Raw genomic sequence first — 19302 nt, 5'->3', positions numbered from 1 at the left:
CCCCCATACGGACACGGGCTGCCCATCCCGAGATTTCTCCTAATTGCCTGTAGAATAACTCCTCAGCGCTGGCATCCTGGCTGGGCGATGGCTAGCAGACACCCACTACAACATCTGCTTTGCTTTCCATCCCCCTCATCCTCACCCAGAGGCTCTCGATCACGTACATCATCGCCGCCTGTAAGGGCTCTACCATCAAACCTCTCCCTCACATACAGCACGACACCTCCACCTCGCCTGCCCTGCCCACCCCTCCTGAACAGCCTGGACCCTCCATCCCAGCGGGACCCCTTCCACCAAGTCCCACTAATCCCAAGGATATCCCAGCTCTGGGAAGGCACCAAGGCTTCCAGCCAAGGGCATTTGCACCCACAGCCCCCAACAGCCGCCTGCAGGGCCCGGGGCAGCCCAGCCCCCCTTAACCCTTTCCCTCCCCAGGAGGAGCTGGGGAGGCTGTTGGGGCGGGGCGAAACACAGGGAGCCCCCGCATTCCATCCTGGGAGACCCAGAGAGTCCTTAGCAGCCAACAGCCACAACGGACCATGGCGCGGCCACCGCTGCGGCTCCCAGCGCGTGGGCCCTGGGCCCCCCCGGCGCCCTGGCTCCTTCAGCCTTTTGTGCTCCCCAAAACCTTCTACCCCCGAGGTAGGGACCCACCCCGACCCCTGCAGCCCGGGACGCTCCTGGGGGCAAGAGCAGAGGTGACCGATGGCCATCACTCCTGTCTCTCTTGCAGGCTCACCCAACCTGTGCCAACTGCCCGGGCAGGAGCAGCCCTTCCCCGCAGCCTGGGCACCCCCAGTGGGGGTGGCCCCCCAGGCACCACCAGCAGGTATGGCACCACTCTCTGCTCGGGCACCCCGCCACCTTCGGCACCTTCAGCACCCCCGACCCCTGGGCACGCCCAGGATCCCCCCACCACCCCCAAGCACTCCCAGCATCCCCACCACCCCCGCCCCCCCGGCAGATATGGCACAGGGCTTCAGCAAGCCCGGGCGACCATCCCCTGCCCTTGCCTGGGTGATGGGTGCCAACTAAATCCCATTTCCATAGAACTTCCCAAATCCTTGGGGCCACCTCTCCCGTGTCAGCCCCATGGAAGTGAGTCTCCTTCCCCAATTTGCAATCTGGTCCCACTGGCACATCAGCTCACCCCACGGCGAGTGCCCCGGCCACAAGCTCCCCACGTGCCTGGCGCAGAGCCGGGGCACCTCGGCCATCGGGGCCGGCTCGGCGGGTGCCCTTGGAGGGTCCCCCCGGCCCAGCACAGCTCCCTCTCCCCCACACAGGTCTGCAGAGGGCTCCATGCAGCTGCTGCTTCCACCCCCAGCTCTTCCACATCCCATGGACGAGCACCCATCTGCCTCCACTGGCCACGGCCACGCTTGGCCGTGCTGCCGCTTCTCTGCCGGGTGCTGCCCTGTGGGGTCCCGGGGGCTGCGGGACCCCCCCGGCCTGGGCAGCCCCTCGGAGCCCCCAGGGACAGCCGCAACACCTCCCACCCTACACCCAGCAGGGGAGAGCGGTGACCCCAGCCCCCCCGCTGCTGCCGACGTCCATCCCCAGCTACCAGCAGATCCAGGGGCAGCCCGCAGAGACCAAGACCTCTGGCAGTGCCACCCCCAGGGCAGCACCCCCGGGAAGCAACATCCCCCCGGGCAGCGACGTCCCCCCCAGCCCCTCTGCTGCCCCCCACGAGCAAGCCCTGGGGGACCCCACAGGCGACCTCGCCGTGGCTGAGGAGGTCCTTCTCGAAGAGGCCCTGAGGCTCTTTGGTTGCTCCCCGGACGCGGTGGGGGTCAGCCAGGACGCTCCCAGCAGCGGCCCCAGGCCTGGGGACCCTGGTGGCACCGGCGCAGCCATCCCCCACTGCGACTTCGCCTCGCTCTCCCTGCCCGAAGAGCTGCTCAGCCCCGACTACAGCGTCCCCGAGACCGCTGACGCCATCCTCAGCCTGGACGAGTTCGTCATGGGGCTGGAGCCCCAGGAGCCGTGGGGGGATGAGGGCAGGGACCTGCCACCGTCCCAGCCTGCCACGGCAGAGAAGCGGGGGAAGAAGCGGGCCAAGAGCACCTCGCCAAAGCCAGCCAGCAAGCGCAGGGCTCTCGCCGGCAGCACGGGGGTGGCGGGGGGTTGTTTGGACCCACAGCAGGGGTGAGAGGGAGATGGGGGGAGTGGGGGAGGAGGGCTGGGTATTTGGGGAGGGGGGTGGTGTTGGTATAGTAGATTTGGTGAGGCCGCTTCTCTTGTTTTCTTCATTAAAAGCCATTTCTCCTGAACTACTCCGTGCCTGTGTGGGAGCGGGAGGAAGCGCAGGGGGCACCGGGAAAGGGCACCCAAGAGGTGCAAAAGCCCCGCAGAGCCCCACAGCAGAGCCGGCGAGCCCCGAAGGGCACCGAGCCGTCCCCAGGGCTGAGTCACCAGCAGCCGGGCAGACAATGGCGGCAGCCGGGGGACTGCCCTGTCCCCTTCCCCAGGGGAAGCAGCCCTTCGGCAGGGGAGCCAGGACAGACGGGTCCCTGCACGACACACGGACACGGCCCCACGCAGAAAGCAGCATGGAGTCCCCGGGACAAGGACAGACCTTGGGGGCCAGGCTGGGGATGGACACACATGACAACGGGGGCTGCAACGCCTTCGTCCTGAACACGACCAGTGTCCCCTCCAGCAGGGACAGGGCTCGGTGCAAAGCCCTTCAAAGCCTCAAGACAATCACACCCTTCCTTGGGTCCCACCGCGCTCCGCTCCGGAGCCAGGCTCTGCCTCACTGCCCAGAAAAATAACCCCAAATCACTCCAAGAATGGCGAGGGAGGGAGCTGCAGGCCAGGCAGGGACCCTCCTCCCCTTGTCTGGCTGCACCTTGGGCAGACGCAAGACCAGGAAGGTGGCAAAAAAAATAGGAAGAAAGAAAATCACTGCACCGGCCAGAAAGTGCCTGGAAACTTCATCTCTCTTTGTCCCCCTTTTCCCATCCCAGCTCCACAACCTGGGGCCAATGCAGCCAACGGCGCCTTCGGGAAGCGGCCTCACCTTTCCGGCTCTAGCTTGCAGAAGGTGCAGGGTGAGGTCCCCATCGGGGCAGCCCCCCAGTGCCGGGGGTCGGGGGGATAAACCCCTTCCTTCGGGCAGTCCCAGTGATCCCGCTGCGGCAGTGGGAGCCACTCGGGACCCTGGGCAGGCACAGTCCCGTTGGCGTCAGCATGGCACGGCGCAGCTCCCGCTGCCGCTGCTGCTCAGCGTCTCGCCTCCCATGCTGACCCGCCCCGAGCATCCTCCTCGCCCCAAAACTCCTGTCCCCTGGAGCAGCTGCACCACCACCGCCCACAGCTCTTGGGGGCCACAGAGACTTCTTCTGCTCCAGGGAAGGAGGAAAACAGCAGGAAAACTGCCGGCTGCCGGCTGCCCTCCCGGCGCTTCCCCCCGGGCCGCAGAACCCCTCGCGGGGGGGTCCGCAGACTGCCCTCCCGCAGGCCGGGAGCTGCCGAGCGACTCCCGCCGGCCCCGACGAGGCGGCGGCGGGGGCCGGCGCCCTGCCCCGCCGGCCCGCTCCCGGGGCGGGCTCGCCGCGGGAGAGCCGCCCCCGAGGAGGGGCCCCGCCGCGGAGGGCCGGTCCCGCCGGGCCCCCCGGCCCGCGCTGAGGGCGGCGGGGCGCTGCCGGAGCCCTCCCTGGCGCGGGAGGGGCGGGCGCGGCTCGGCGCCGCGGAGGTGAGGGGGGGGCCGGCGCCTTCCCGCCGGGGTTCGGCTCCACTTCTTCCCCGGGTGGACGGCGTCTGGGAAAGGTCTTCTCCGGCCCGGCCCGGCCCGGCCCGGCGCGGAGCGGAGCGGCGGGGAACGCGGCCTCGTTCGCTTCGCTCCCCGGCGCGGCCGCGGCGTGGGCTGTGCCGCCGCCCGCGCGGGGCCCCACGGGCCTGGCCCGGGCCCGGGCCTGGGTCGGAAGGGACCCCTCAGGGCCGTCCGGGCCGCCCCTGCCGCGGGCAGGGACATCTGCCGCTCGGCCGGGCCGCGTCCCCTCGCCCCCCGCGGGGAGCTGAGCCGAGGGCTGCGCTGCCCTCCGCCCTGCCCGGGGCGAGCGGGCCTGAGGGGCTGCGGGGCTGCGGGCAGCGCTCGCCCGGAACGCCTTCCCGCGGGGGTTCGGCTCCGCTTCTTCCCCGGGTGGACGGCGCCTGGGAAAGGTCTTCTCCGGCACGGAGCGGGGCGGGCGGGCGGGCGGAGCAGACGCGGGGCTGGGGAGCGGCTGCGGAAGAAGCCCCGGCTGGAGGTGCTGGAGAGAAGGGGGGCCCTGCCTCCTTCCCTCGGGCCACCCCTCGGGTTTGCTCGCGGGGTGGGTGCGCGGGGGCCAGAAGCCCCAGTTCACGTCCCAGGTATGAAATTCATGTCTGATTTACTTCATTTAGTTGCTGACAGCTGCGGTTCTAGTTGGCAGTCATCAGTTCTGAAGGATCCTTCACCCACGTGTGTTTTCGATGCTTGTTTAGTGCTGAAAACGGCTTCAAAAACGTTTGAAACGGAGATCTCGCCAGCTTGTGTTCTGCTGGCACTGGCACTGGACAGGTACGTCTTTGTGTAACACCACCACCCCCCAAAAAACCCCACTCCCCCCTGAAACTGAAGTCCAGTTCTGGACCTCCTGTGTGTCTTTTAGCGGCGAGTCATTTTCTTTCAGGCGACGTGGATCCAGACATATATCCTGTGTCACTTCACTGTTGAGCGCACAGACTTCTTGTAAACCTCAGCTGCTCAGGTCACATCCTCTGTCGGTGTCGGAATAAGAATTTCAGGTAAGACAGATTGACATCTGTGTGCTGCTGGGATTGTATTTGGGAGATCACAGACGGCCTTCAGCTTTGAGGATCAAATTTAACCATGATTCTAAACGAGAAGTAGAAATACCTTGCCCCCCCCCCCCCCCCGCCTTGACCAGCTTCAAGGTTTTTCAGTGAATTGGCCTCTGTATTTCTCATCCCTCTCATGCTGTCGCTGGGTCAAGAGGACTACCCACGGCTGTAAGTTCAGGCGTGTGTCGGAGACTTTGCAGGATTGAGGGCAGGTTGATGAATAGCAAGGAGATGTTTCCTTTGTAAACTTGTGGCTTTTATTCTGAGCTGAATTAAAGTGAGTCATGTTCATGTCTGTCTTTCAAGCCTGGCAGGTGTCCCACAGCTCCAATTCTGGACCAAGTGCTTTCTGGGGAGGATGGCATGGTGGGCTGGTCCTCCGTCCCTGGGAATGACTCTCGGGGGTGGTCCGGTTTTCTAGAGCTGCTGCATTCTTGTGCAGAATTCAGCCCCTGCACGATTCAATCTTGGTTCTGCAGAGCTGGTAATGAGAGGGGTGCCTGGGTCTCTGCTGGTGGGGTGGGTGGGTGCGTGGGTGCTGAGAGCTTGGCTGTGCCTGTGATGTCTCCTTTGCTCTGCCCCTTGCTCACTCGCTGTGCCCTGTTGTACCTCTTCTAGTCTTTGTAAGAATGGTTCTCCTCGGGATAAAGAGAGACTCTTTCTCTCCCCAGGTATTTATAAGGACTGTGCAGTCAAGGCTGTGATCTGTAGTTTTGTTAATTCTGCTCTTTTTACTGCCTGTGACTGTTCTTCCCCCGTGCAGGCGATGGGAAGAGCCGTTGGCATAGCGCTCATGAAGCGGTTTGGGTGGCGGGCTGATCTGCGGGACCCCGATGCAGAGGTCGCAGTGTTTGTCTGCCAGACGGCTGTCGCTGCTTCCAGGATTGCCCCCGATAGCTTTTGGTTTGTTCTCTGCTCCCTTTGCACTCAGGACCGTGGCCTCTCCCCTGTTTGTCTTTCTGCTGCTGAGTTTAACCAGAAACCATCTGGTAACTCTGAGCAAAGCTTTTCGGTAGCTACCGTGTGCGTAGTGCCTTCCAGAGCACTGAAATAAATAGCAGAAGGGCCAGCATGGAAAAGCTGTAGTGGTCATATTGGCCGTTGAAAACATGTGACAATGCCTAGTGAATCGTTTTCTGCAGGTATTCCTAATTATGTGTCAGTTATGTCTGTTAATTTTTGCCACCTGAGGATGTGAAGGTACTTTGTTAAATTAAATGAGGTCTTCTGCCATGACAGTGAGGCAGACTTTACGAACAAGGAGTGCTCTGTGCGGAGGTGACAATGAGTCTGCAGGTCTCGTGCCTTCAGGATACAAGATAGCTGACATTTTGTGACTTCTTTTGTGGTTAGAATTGTTCTCTTCAAAGTCAGTTGATCACTTTCCGGGGCAGTGTGTGAATTTGGATATTATTTGGGTTTTACTGTAGCTGAATAATTACCCCTTAGGCTCTTTGGTTGTGGAGGGGTAGTTTGTTGTGTGCCTGCAGAACAGCCTGAGGCAGATTGGTTTCATCCACTTCCTGCTAAATAGCTGTTTTGGAAGCTGCCTGTTAGTTACTAGAAGGTGATTGAGGAGAACTTCATGTGTACATTACGTAACTTTTTACACGTGCGCGCACACGTGCACGCATGTGTATATATCCACCTGTGTAAGTGTATATGCTGTGAGCTTACAGGTTGAGAGGTTTAGGAAAAAGAGTAGTAAACTGCTGCGTACAGAAGAATGTTTGATTTGTGGCGAGAATTTTCTCTAAAAATGTCTTTCACCCTTTAGGATGGCGCCAGAAGTTACTGCAGTAGGAAGAAAAGGTGGCTATAAGCACCTCTGTGATCTGTGGGCAGCTGGAATAACTGCTATAGAGCTTCCTGAGCTTCAGCCTCCATCCAATGTTTGACCTACATCCAGTGAGGATAGCAAGGGGTTAAAGCGCGGTGTGTAAGTACAGCTCCCCAAATCATCCATCTGGAGTAGTGGCTACATGTGTGCTTGTGGTGTTTGGGGGTACTGCAAGGGTATTGGGTTGTAAGTGTTCTGGATGTACGTGATAGAAATTGTGACAACTCCTTTTGGTGCATAAATGCACCATGTTGTCCTGGTAGCATCTCTTAAACGGATGGACTTCTTCCTGCCAACTAAACAATGTATTCAACATTCATGTCAGATATGTACTGCCATGTAACCCACAGAAATACTGTTGGTTTTTTTAGAGCGCTTTTGCTAATGATGACAAGGAACTGCCAGCCTCCTGAATTAAAGGACAAAATGAAATGGCAAGTACTTTTCTGTTTCAGTAGATAATGATCATGTATTTTACTGGGCAATTGATTCTCATGTTTACCACTTCCTTTTACAGGTCCAATAGTTTCCATCATTCTGTGAAAACGGTACTTAGGAAAAAATGCTAAAAAAAGACCGACAGCTGAAAAGTTACTACAGGTATAAATTTATGCATGGGATTTTTTTAAAGTTCTAAAATTAAAATGTGCTTAATATGAGTGGTTGGAATTTTAATCTGTGTTTTTCCTTCTGTCTTTCAGCATCCTTTTTGTTACCCAGCCATTAAATCCAAGTCTTGCTATTGAACTTTTGGATAAAATGAATAATCCTGAGCATTCCACTTACCGTGATTTTGATGACGATGATCCTGAGGTAGGAATGAATCAGATTAAGTTTTCATTTGCCGACAAAACTAAATGCTTATGATTTCTTGAGCCACAGAATGTTTTGTGGCCTGGGAACAGGCTCAAGGGTTGCTTTTACTTTTGGTTGTGCTGCTCTGTCACATGTACAGGCCCTTAGCAAAACTCATTATATTTGGGAGAGAGACGCTCAAAGAGAGAGAGAGATGACAACACTTTAAAATTTTGTTTGTGGTTGTCCTTCAACAATTTTGCAGCAGTATGTGTGGACTGCTTCTCCAGTCCCGAGTTCAGTCGTGCATTCTGCTTTCTGTTTCTTTGTGGAATTATGTTTCCATTCATCTGCAAAACAAGCATTCATAAAAATCGTTTTCTACCTCTGTAGAACTTGTTCTTTTGTTCCTCATTTGCTTTCTTCGGAGAAGAAGAGCATGATCCTGTAGTTGTTTTTGTCAAGCGGTTTGGTATGTGTTTCTTGCAGATCCTATCTTCTATCCTGGCATACTCTGAAACTTGATTTCACCTACGGTTTTGTCAAAGACAAAGTTTCTGATTTTCTGCTTTAACAGCTGGGAAGAAACAGCATGCTTATGTAAGATGATAAGCGGTGCAGGACTGAAGTGTTTCATAAACAAGAGAAAACAGATATTCTGTTACTGCATCCTGTCTTCATACTTAACTGTATGTTAGTGAAGACTTTCCAACTATCAATACCGTTAAACGGAAAGGGCAAAAAGGAAATGTTATCTTGATACCAAAGACTCAAACAAATTAGTTAGCATACAAAAAACCCAGATCCCTTTGTGCAAACTTTGTACAGATGAGTTAAGATGATACTGCCTCACACAAACTGAAATATGCATTAGTTTTCCCGGAAACAGGCTGGCTGTGGCGATTAGCTCTATTGGGTTATGTTAATGTTGTCTACCTGGAGACAAAAGTAGACCTAGCACCTGATACAGCCTCTGGGTTTCCTGCCAAGTCAGTGAAATGCCCCAAATGGGTGCCCTAAGGCTGACCTACCTCATTATACTGTTAAAAACCACACCTCCTAGCTAGAAAAGCCCCCAACCCAAATAAGCCCCCTACTCTCTGGGCATGCGTAGTGAATTAAAAGAGAACTGTATCTTTAAGATGCAGTAAGAAAGATCCTAACCAATAGTTAGCTACGGGGTGGGACCAGAAGGCGTAACTAACTTTGTTAACTGTTTAAATACCTGTCATGATTTCAACTGGGTGTGCATGCTAGGAGGAAGGATCCCCCATGCACCCAGCGCTGCAATAAACCAATGTCGGCTTTCTAAACTATCATTTGGTTTGGAGAGTTTTCTTGGTTACAATTTTCGGTAACAATCTTAGCAAAGATAAATGCTGGCCAGCATTGTCTTTACTTGCTCAAATCCAGTGTTTTAAAAACCCTTGTCTTGAAGTTAAAGACACTCTACAGATAAAATGTCTCCAAATAATTCTAACTTTCATGTACAAAAACGTACATGCAGTCTTTATTTTTAGCTTCCGCTTGATTTCTGTCTGTCTTTGTTGCTATTATGCTAAAGAAACCTGCTAAAAACCAGGTACACAATACTGGGTTGCAAGTGAATATATTTTGGTATTGAAGTATTTTATTGTTCACTTCTAGCCTCTGGTAGTGCCTCATAGGATTCATTTGAGAAGTAGAAATGGGAGAGAAGAAAAGACATGCTCTGAAATAAACTGTAAGCGTATGACAACATTAAATATTCATAAAATAATCATTGATATTCACTTATTTCAACTCGTATTCTGCATAGCTGACGTATATAGAAACAGATTTAGTGATATTCAGGAAAAGAAAAACTACGCTGTTTCACTTACGGATATAGTTTCTAGATGACTATGCAAAAGAAACATTAGTGTAAAACATTTGAATACCCCTTTTGTCAGCACTTCAGCAAATCTCACTATTGCTTCACCTTAACTGAACAGGACACAACCTGAGCTCTTCTGAGAGCTGGTTGGTATTGCTTCATACGCCACTGCAGCAGGGATATTCGGAGTGATGCCAGATTGTGCTGGGTAGCAGAATGGCAGAGGAAGATTTTTCTGCCTTAATTTAGTCTCTTGTTGTGGTTTTTGCTTTTGAACTGAAACAGTCCTGTAGAAATCAGGAAAGGAGGTGGTTGATCGCTGGCCATTAAAAGCAGACTCCATCCCCCAAACTGAGGTCATTCTTTTGCTTGAATTAAATCAGAGCAATCCTTGGAGCTTTAGTTGTCTTTCCTGAAGCTAAAATTGTGGTGGGAAGGAGTGTTAAAGAGCGTCTGCCAAAGAGCTTTCCTAGAAGATGCGATAAGCTGTCTCCAAACTTCATTCACGGCTCTTTAGTGCTATTGAATCACCCCAAAGAACGTGTTTTCTCTAAATTACATCTGTATTGTTGCTCTAAAGAGGGCACTTCACGGCCTTGTTTGCTGAATGGTTTTCCTCATCCTTCTAATGAGTAAGTAGGTGGGGCAAGTGGCGATCGTGCTGCCTTTGTGACAGAAGAGTACTTTCTGTGCCCCTTAGTTTCCAGCAGGCACAAGCTGGGGGTGTGCCTGTGTCAGAAGTTTCCATCAGTGGGGCTGTGATGCACTCATTAAACGGGATTTGTCTTTTTGGTTAGCCTTTGGAGCTGAATTGGGTCTAATTACAGTCCAACTTCGATTCTTGTTTTCATTTCTCCTCTGTAGTTGGTCAAGTAAAATTTGGTCCACCGTTGAGGGAAGAGACGGAGCCACATCATGAGTTCGTGAGTTACAAGCAGCGTGGGCTATGCTCTGCACATTATTCCCTGCAAATGTCTGTGGAGGAGGAGAAATCCAAGATGTGTAGCATACCTCCTTAGCGCTACTGAAGTTGGTAGTGAATTTTTCTGACAAGTAGCATACTGGTCCTGGATCTTTTGGTGCCATTGCACTATATGCAGCAAGACCCCTTCTTTGTGGGCTCTGCCAGGTGTGATGTACGTGCTAAGCAACAGCCCTTGGTCTTGTGGGTTTCCCCTATGCTTTTTACCTCATTGCCAAGTATATAATTCCCTTTATTTATAGAGTTATTTTTTTAATTGTAGAATTACAGTGCATATTCGAATGTTTCTCTCCCTTGTGCTTGTATTGACACTTGAGCCACGCCGAGTCTGGCAGTTGATGTATTCTGTGAAGGTGTGTTGCCAATGTTTTCATCCTACGGACCTGTCAGTGCAAGGGGTGTGAGAACTCAAGCAGTGAGGGAAAAGGTGTCTGTGCTGCCTCACGCACGTGATTGCAGCAGCTTCCTCTCTTCTGTGGAGACTGTTGCTTTCCACACTTGTGCTCTTGGGCAGTTTCTTCACATTCCTGGATAAAAAAGACACTCCTTTGCTTCCTTACTGCAGACTTCTGTGTTCTCTTTGTTTTTCTAAGGCAGGTGTTGAGGTGAAAAAGTTGGCTTAGTGCATAGGTGGGAGGGACATTGGCTTTGCTCTGAGTTGGTTTTGGGAAGGGTGTGTAGCTGGGAATGTAATTCCTCTTCTGAAGGCTACAAACTACACGTGAGTGGGATTTCTGGCGTAGGTTTCCTTGTACTGCTCTGTCGTTGTACTAGAATCTCCTTCCCGGTGCCTTGTCCTTTGGTAGTGGGTCAGCTGGCTCTGGGTGTATGAGTTTGTACGTGATCTTGCTCTTCCTCAGCAACGGCTGGACAGGTAGTCTGCAGGTTCTAGTGCCCGTTGGAGACAGAGGAGAATAGCTTACCACATCTCACGTAGGACTTAGGCAGTTGTTTCAGCTATTTTATTTAGACCTTGACATGACTGCATAACAACATCATTTCGGAGCCCTGGTTATACAAGTGTTTGTTAAACATGGTAATAAAGTCAGTGTTTCACTGTAAACTCATCACCGTAAACTCCAAAAGATTTTTGAACTGATTCCAAGTTATCCTGGCTTTGCTCCCCTGTTGCATTGTCTGGATTATAAAGAAAATACAATTGGTAGCATCGTATAGTTCAAATTATAATGCTTGGCTCCTTAAGAATTTCATTTATTTCTACAGACACAGAATCATAATTGCAAAGAGATGTTAAGGGAGAAGCTGAAGTTTTAAAAATACTTTTTCCATTTCTTTCTTACTTTATCAGTTACTGACCAAACCAAACCAGTTAGCGGACAACTTCATGGGGCAGAGACGTGTTTTCCTTGCACCTTAGGAACCTGAGTTGCTAAACCGGGGAGAGGGATTTTCTGCAGGGACTAAAGCACAACTTTGGAGAGCACTTCTTCGTCCGATGTTGTTGGGAGGGAGGAACAGAGCCTTTTCCTACCTTGTGGGTTAGCAATCAGGGCCTTTGCACTTTGGAATGGCAGAAGCCCTTGCTGCTCCAAGAAGAGACTTGAAGGATCCAGATTAATTCTGCTGATAAGGAAATCTCTTAGTATGGTCTGCTCCTGTTGGAGTTTGGGTATTTGAAACCTGTCCAAAGAACTTGCCTCATCTCCCTGCCTGTAGGGAAGATCCCTGATTGCTTGTTTGGATCTTTCTGAAGATGGCAATTAACTGGTCCACTGCTCGTATCAGAATGAAGCATGCAGTCCTGATCTGTCCTTTCCAGATAAAACAGAGCTATGATTTTGAAAATGATGATGTTGGGTCTGGAGACCAAAGAAAATCTGTATTTTGTCGTTAGATATAGAACCGATGGACAATTTAAAGTGGCATGTCAAATGCAAACTAGAGCTCTGTTCACAGAATGGCTGTTCCAGCAAAGAGCCTTAGCACAAAGCAGGCTGAGGGAGAAGTTTGTAACAACCTACACGCTCTTTTAAATGCAAGCGGGAGCAAGAGGTGCCTGTCTGTTCCTCCAGCACTAACAGTGTGGATCCCTTTTCCTTACAGCAGTTCTTCTGACCCTTTTGCTTCTGTCTCACTAAAGCATGCTTAAATTTGATGTTTATAAGCCAAAGGACTGGACCGCTGCAGCATGAGGAGTTATTGGTGGTGGTGCACGGAGATGTGGAACTGGCACATACTTGCCTCTAACTGAGGCAGTTTGTCGCTCATTGTCACAGCTCAGATGGTGAACAATAATCCATTCTTTTGGTGTGACTCGGTAGTGTCTGGTAATGTGACCGTACCCTTCGCTGTGTTTTACCTCCATCCCCAGAACTGGCTTAACATGGTTTGAGTTTCAACTAACAACTTTTTTTTTAGCAAGAAACTTTCCCTTTGTGTATACCTGGCTTTCAGTCACAATGTAAATAATTTGAGTGTCTTGATCTCTGTCTAACAAACAGCCTGGCAGGAGTGATTTTTGGACGATTCAGAAGAAAAATACTACACTGCAAGATCTAACCTGGTATTTTTCATCTTATACCTTTCTTTGTCAGTGTTGGTTCTGTCTTTGTTTTCCTTTTTCAAAGCTCATGTTGTGCCCTGTTGTTGTACTGGTGTTTTCATCTGTGTAAAAGCCATTCAGTCAGTATAAGGATGAGTCTAGATGTGTGTTTCTGTAATGTGGGAAGGAATTCTTAGTATGTGCAGTACTGAAAGTATTTCACCCGTATTCATGTTTAGTTGAAACATTTGTATAGAAGGGGCTCAGTATTAGGCACTCATTCTAATTTCTTTATTTAACTGCCTTGCAAAGCATAACTTGTTAGTTTTTTGGAGGGTGGTTAAAAACAGAAGAGATAGTCTCTTTGTATTTTTGTCTGGTAGTTCCTTTAAATAGTCCCATGAAAGACTATAAAATTACATAAATGTAAGTGTCTGAATTCTCCAGATGGTAATTATGTGACAGAATGAATATACACTGAATAACAATAACAGAAAGTGGGGTCATAAGTGTTTTCAGTGGCATTTGGCATCGTTTACAGTCTCATACGTTTTTGGTATTTTCTTTTACTGCAGTGCAGTACTAGTTACTAGCATTGCAGTGTAGAAATTACTCATTGCAGTGTAGAAATTACTCTAGAAAGAGAGTTTTCTTATTTCTGTGCTCTTTAGGCACTGTGTAGTTCAAAAAGTAATGCTTTGAAATCTTGGACATCTTCATATACTGTTAAAAAAGTTAAAGAAACGTTCTGTACTAGATGAAGAGCATTATTCTGCTAACTTTCTTTGATTCGTGAGATGTTTCATAGAAGTGCAGTGAGGGGAACATGGAAGACTGGGCTGCTTGGGAATGTCTTGGTTTGTTTTTCATGTGGTGTTTTTCATGTGGTGTTTTTTGTTTTGGATTTGTTACAAATCTGTAATATAAAAACTCATCTACACGATGCACATATGTGAGCAGGCACTTCTTTATTGCAGCGCTGGGCACACAGGGGATCACTCCACCTAGTGTGCATGCCTAGTTTCTCTGCTACAAAAGTTATATTCAACTAAAGTATACATATACATCATATTTCATTTCATGAGGTTCAGAGAGGACCCCCTTGCTTTCTAAACTTCTTCTGAGAGAGGAGGCTAGGTGCGGCTGGATCCAGACCTGGGCAACATCCTGCGGCTCTCCAGAGCTAAACAGAGGGTAGGAGCATGGGGCACACAGGGCAGGAATGCCTGGGTGTCCCAGCTTCATCCCCTTGGGGCTGGGGTGCACCGAGGTGGACGGTCTCTTTCTAAAGACCTCCCAAGGAAGGGTTTGTCCTCAACGTCCAGATTCAGCCCCCCATGGGTTTCCCCTGCCCATGCTCCTCTTCCACCTCTCAGCCCTTCAAAGAGTTGAAGGGGTGCTTTTCTCTCTTTGGCCTCAGGACATGCAGCTCAAGCTCGCCCTGGTGCAGAGCATCACCGAGGTCAGCTGTGCCATCCAGGCTGTGGGCGACTGTGGCAGCTTTGAGCTCTCCTTAAAGCGGAAGGCGATGTGGACCTTGCTGGTGAGTACCCCTAGGTGGGGCAGTCGCACGGGGGAGTTTTGGGCTGCGCCATCAGACTGGTTTCCCCAGAGGCACGATGGTCTCTGGGCTTCGTGCGAGCTCTGGAGCTGTGTCCGGAGCTGGTGGGGCCCTTGAGTGCTGGTGCTGGGTGGCTGTGGCTGGGGAGCAGGGTCCCTCCTGCGGTGCCTTTGGGGATGCGTGGGGGTGATGGGGCAGTGTCTGCCTAGACCTGGCAGCAGAGCCTGTCCCCAGGGGAGGCGGGAGGGCTGTCCCATGCCCCGGCCAACTCTGTGCTTCTCTCTCTGGGACTTGCAGGACTGGATCAAGGGGGAGCCCTGGGACTCCCTGGTGTATGGAGTGTTCCAGGCCCTGGAGGAGTTGAGGTGAGGTCTGTTCCCCAGGCTCTGGGGACTTCTAGTGTGCCCCATCCCAGCTGTCTGGGGCAGCCCCAGTGGCCTTGAGCATGGAGCCGGGAGCTGCTGGGGCTGTGGAGTGGGAGGGTGTCCCCCATGTCGGGTGTCTCCCCCAGGAAGGGAGCCCCCAGGGTTCCTTAACCTGGGGGCGGGGGTTTGCCTGCTGCCTGGGAGGAGGCAGGAATTGCTGGTGCTGAAGGCAGTGCTCGCTGGCATGGGCTGGGGGTGTTGGATTTGGGGCCCTCGATTAGGAGGAACCCAGCTGTGGTCTAAGCCACTCTGGAGAGGGCTAGTAAATCCTCTTTCTGTTTTCTTTTTTCCTCTGGCCAGCAAGCTGAGGCCACTTCTGAGCAGGGAGGAAAATCGCAAGCTGCTGTCAGTGTGCTGCCAGACTGTCTTGTCCTGTCCTTCCGAGGACTGGATGAACAAGGTCAGGAAGACAGTGAGGGCAGCTGTGAACACGCAGGTACCCACCAGCCAGTGCCTGCCCACCCCTGGGTCAGGGTCCCACCTCAGTGCGCCCCGGCAGCCCCCCAGCTCTGCTTTCCTGCTTTCAGCTTCTGCACATGAGATGCATGGAAGATCTGGGCCATCTCCTAGAAACTCTTCTGGAGGCAGAGGAGACCTCTGCCTGCTTTGATGACGTGGTCCATGTGAGTGGCCATGGTGCAACAGGGAAAGTGTCGTGGGGACAGAGAGTGGAGGCATTAGAGGGTGTTAGGAGGTGGATACCTTTCCTATGGGAAAGTGGGGCTTTGGCTCCTCGCTCTGAGGCTGTGCATCTGGCTGGAGCAAGGGGCTGAGCTGGGGGACGGGAGCGCAGGCCAGGCAGGGAAGTGGGCCCTGATTTAGGCAAAGCCAAGAGCCAGCCCTGAGCTGGGTGAGAGCAGCCTGGGGGAAGGCTGGAGTTGGGGAGGTGCCGGCAGGGAAGCAACAGTGGGCTCAGGGCAGAGGTGGCTGGAGAGAGCGAGGTGGTGGAGGCTGCAGTGCCAGTGCTTAGTGGGGCTGGGGGCCGTGCTGGGAAGGGGCCAGAGAAGGAGGGAGTTGGAGGGGGACCTCAGGGAGAGAAAGATGCCTGTTGCGAGAGAGATGCACCCTGCCTCAGGTCCTGAAGGGCTGGCTCACCTCAGCCAAAGAATGGGAGCGGGAGAGAGCCCTGCAGGTTTGCATCCATGTGCTGGGAGCTTGCAAGGAGCAACGTGAGCTTATGGTGAGTAAAGCCCCCCTGCATGCCCTGGTGCCCCCTTCCCACCATCTGTGTCCCCCAGAAGGGAGCCCTGCCCAACTGGGTGCTGGGTTTGGGGGCTCCTGGGGGATGGAGCTGCTAGGAGCAGAGGCTGCTGAAACCCTGAAGCCCCAGCAAATGGTTCCAGGAGGAGGAGGGCTCTTTCCAGCCCAGGATTTGTCAGCAGGGAATTCCTGCTGCACCGAGTTCAGGAGGGCCCTGGGTTTCCCTGTGGCCTTCACTGCCATCCCTTGGGTTCTCCTTTGCAGTATCTGGGGTCAGCGGTTGGGTTTCTGTAGACGTGACTCGTCTTTTTTCCTGGTGTTTGCTCCAGCCAGGACCATGGAGGTGGTGCCTCAGGCAGATGAGATCAGGTGCTTTGGTGAGGAGCTGAACAGCCCAGACACGGAGACTGTGGTGGAGACCTGTACCAAAATAGCAAAGGTAACTGGCCCCAAAAGACTGGGGTGGGGGCCCAGCTCCTGGGCTCCTGCACGTCTCCCTGCTCCCCTCCAGAGTCTCTCGCTGTCTCCAGAGCAAGCTGTCCAGGATGACTGTTGTTAGCAAGTAGCAGGAGGCTTTGAGACAAGACTGTCCTTTAGACACACTGGAGCAGATACCGTGATGTGTGTATGTGCGTTCGCACATGTGTGAGTGCTCTTGTCAGAATGCAAATTTGGTATATGAGCCAACGACGTTGGGGGAGACACTTCCAAATCGGTTAGCTGTGTCAGATGTAAACAGCACTGTATGCACAGCAGGAGGAAAAAGTGATTGCCCCCTCTACGATTGCCTGACTAACAGTCCCGTCAAGTTTCCTTTCCTTGCCGAATTGCTGGAGCAGAGCTGTGACGCGGTCTCTCCTGTTCCTGACTTCTCTCCAGGCTGTTTGCAAATGCATCCTTCCAGCACAGGCTACAGACTTTCTGAGTGCTGTCCTGGACAGCTTGCTGCATGTCAGACCTGCGTGTGTGAAGGCAGTATGGAAGTGGGTGTTCCATCTTCCTGGTGGAATGCAGGAAGGAAATAGTCCAGGAGGCAAAGGAGACCTTTTTCCCATTTGACTTTGTCTTTTCTCCTGTTGGCTGTTGCACGACACCCTGTGCAGTTGGCATGGGCTCAAGAAACACTGCCTGTGTGCCGAGCCGAGGGGCTGCCGATGCTCTGAGTCGTGCATTGGCAACTGCTGCTGGGGTCTGCTCCAGCTGGTGACAGGGATGTGGGCCCGTCTTGTCCAAAGTCTTCCGTTGTCCAGGTCCTTCCCACGAGTGACGCACTGGGAGGCACCGACCTTGCCGTTCCTCCCCTTCCTCCGGGGTCACTGTCAGTCCTCCCTGCCCTGGGACCTGCTTCACTTTGCTCTTTCCTCACTTCTCCCCAATTCCCCCTATCCTGAGCTTTGCTGGGCACACCAGGTTTTCCATAGGTTGCATACTTGTTCATTGCTCTCATTGCTTTCCCCGACTGTGGTGTTTCCCAGCCTGCGAGGTGCCCTTCCTTTAGCCACCAGTTGCTGCCTGTTTGTAGCCTGGGAGCCTCTGGCCTCGTGCTGTGCCTGCCCTTTCAAGGCTCCTGTTCTCCTCCTCCGTTCCTGCTCTCCTGCGCTCCATTTGGGCTCCAGGGCCAGCAGCAGCTCGCTCAGCCCAGACTAACTCCGTGGCTGTCCACCGCTGACAAAGGCCGGTCGCAGTGACAGCAGCCACGGGTAGCAGCCCACAGGATCGCGCCCAGCTGAGCTAAAGCTCACCCAGCCGTTAAGCCACTGCCATTACAGCCAGGGCAGGGTGTCCCTGTGCCGTCCCTGCGCCGTCCCTGCAGAGCCCGCGGCCGCTCTGGGCAGCGGGAGTGCCGCATCCGTGGGCTGTGGGGTCACCCCTTGCTGCTTCCCCAGGCGCAGGGCAGGTTCTGTCTGCACCACGGGCCAGAGGTAGGCAGCTGTGGGAGAAGCTGGGATCTTCCACGGATGAGGGACCTGGCTGCCTATTTGTCCTTATCATGGCCACGGCTTCTAGCTGTGAAAGGCTCAAGCAAACACTCCTTCCTTCAGGGGAAGGTCCTCTGTGTGGGGAAGGGGTTGGCGCTTTGGGAAAGGAGGGTAGAGGCAAGGAGAAGTGTCCCCGGAGAACTGGGTTCCTCTGGAAGGAGTCACGAGCCCTTGCAGAGGCCCTGCAAGGCATCTTCAGGGTCTCAAAGAGCGTGTTTGGTTTTGCTCTTGCATCGCTACAGACACGTGGGGAGAGTTAGTCAAGCGTTGGGTGTGAAATGTGTCCGTGTTCTCTGTGTGCACAATGGCACGCAGCTGCTCATACGGTGCCCAGGGACATGCCATGACTGAGTCTGCCCGTGTGAGTGCACGCATGTCTGTGTGTGCGTGTGCGCGCACAATTGCTAAGAGCACGCTCGGCTCCAGACGTGAGCCAGGATCAGGCAGGGTGGAAGGGGTGAGGTTTCGAGCTAGGTCTGGACTCTGTGTCACGGGAGCAGGCACTGCTCATATGCTGAATGACTGTGTCTGGGCCCCGCAGGAGGGGGTAAAGGATGCACCGAGCCCTTCTTTCTCCTCTTCTTCCATTCAGGTGCCAAAAATCCTGAACACCCTTTACACCTGCATGCAGCAGAGCACCCACAGGCCCTTACCCAATAATGACCAAAAATGGCTCTTCACATCAGTTTTCTGTATGTTCAGGTTAGTTCTTTCAGTCAGACACAGAAATCAGAAGTGATTTCTTCTTCTTTCCCTGAAGTAATCAGTCTTTTAAGTAGTTACTGCTAAACAATGCGGAAGCTACCAAAAGAAGTTGAAGCAGGTACTTTCCTCCTCACAAGCAGCATATCATTGAAGTGCTTCCCCTGTTAAATTCTCTTCTCTACTCTAAAGGGTCCCTGTTTTCTCTGCCCCCAAGATAAACTCCAGAGCTATTCATGGGGTTTCAAAGAAAGGCACAGGTAGTTTACCTGCCTTTAAAAAAAAAAAAAAAAAGGGCACTCAGAGCTATGAATGGAGACTGTTTACTAAACACTGCACAGACAAATTCACCAAAGAGCAAACGTTAATGGGAAAAGCTGGGAGCAGAATGAGAAGCATCACACAACTAAAGCTATCCCAAGCACTTAGGCCTCCATCAAGGACCACAAGCCCTGAGGCTGATGATGGCTGTTGGATGAGCTTCCCTCCCCCAGGTGGAAACACCTCTCACTGCGCTGTGCTCAGACCAAAGAAGGAAAAAGCGATACACTCCCCCACATCTAAAGGCATGCCACTCCTTTCAAAGGTAAATTTTGATTTATTTAGATAAACTGCCTGGCCAGT

At 52.9% G+C, this 19302-nt stretch overlaps 1 protein-coding gene across 1 annotated transcript; it reads left to right on the top strand.

Moving 5' to 3' along the window:
- Positions 1-542: 542 nt before the first annotated feature.
- On the top strand, positions 543-2158 carry LOC132321012 (proline-rich protein 22-like). Its single transcript, XM_059834621.1, has 2 exons — positions 543-701; positions 1517-2158. Exons 1-2 carry the CDS (start codon positions 543-545, stop codon positions 2156-2158), a joined length of 801 nt encoding a protein of 266 aa, XP_059690604.1.
- Positions 2159-19302: the final 17144 nt, after the last annotated feature.

The sequence above is a fragment of the Gavia stellata genome, unplaced genomic scaffold (assembly GCF_030936135.1).
Source record: "Gavia stellata isolate bGavSte3 unplaced genomic scaffold, bGavSte3.hap2 HAP2_SCAFFOLD_61, whole genome shotgun sequence".
NCBI classification, from domain to species: domain Eukaryota; kingdom Metazoa; phylum Chordata; class Aves; order Gaviiformes; family Gaviidae; genus Gavia; species Gavia stellata.
This window is presented reverse-complemented; position numbering and strand designations above follow the sequence as displayed.

What these genes read in the sequence shown, in the direction of transcription:
- LOC132321012 (XM_059834621.1), top strand. Translation starts at nt 543, where the DNA reads ATGGCGCGGCCACCGCTGCGGCTCCCAGCGCGTGGGCCCTGGGCCCCC. An exon ending in TCCTGGGGGCAAGAGCAGAG is followed by an intron (nt 702 to 1,516) that starts GTGACCGATGGC and finishes TACACCCAGCAG; the next exon opens with GGGAGAGCGGTGACCCCAGC.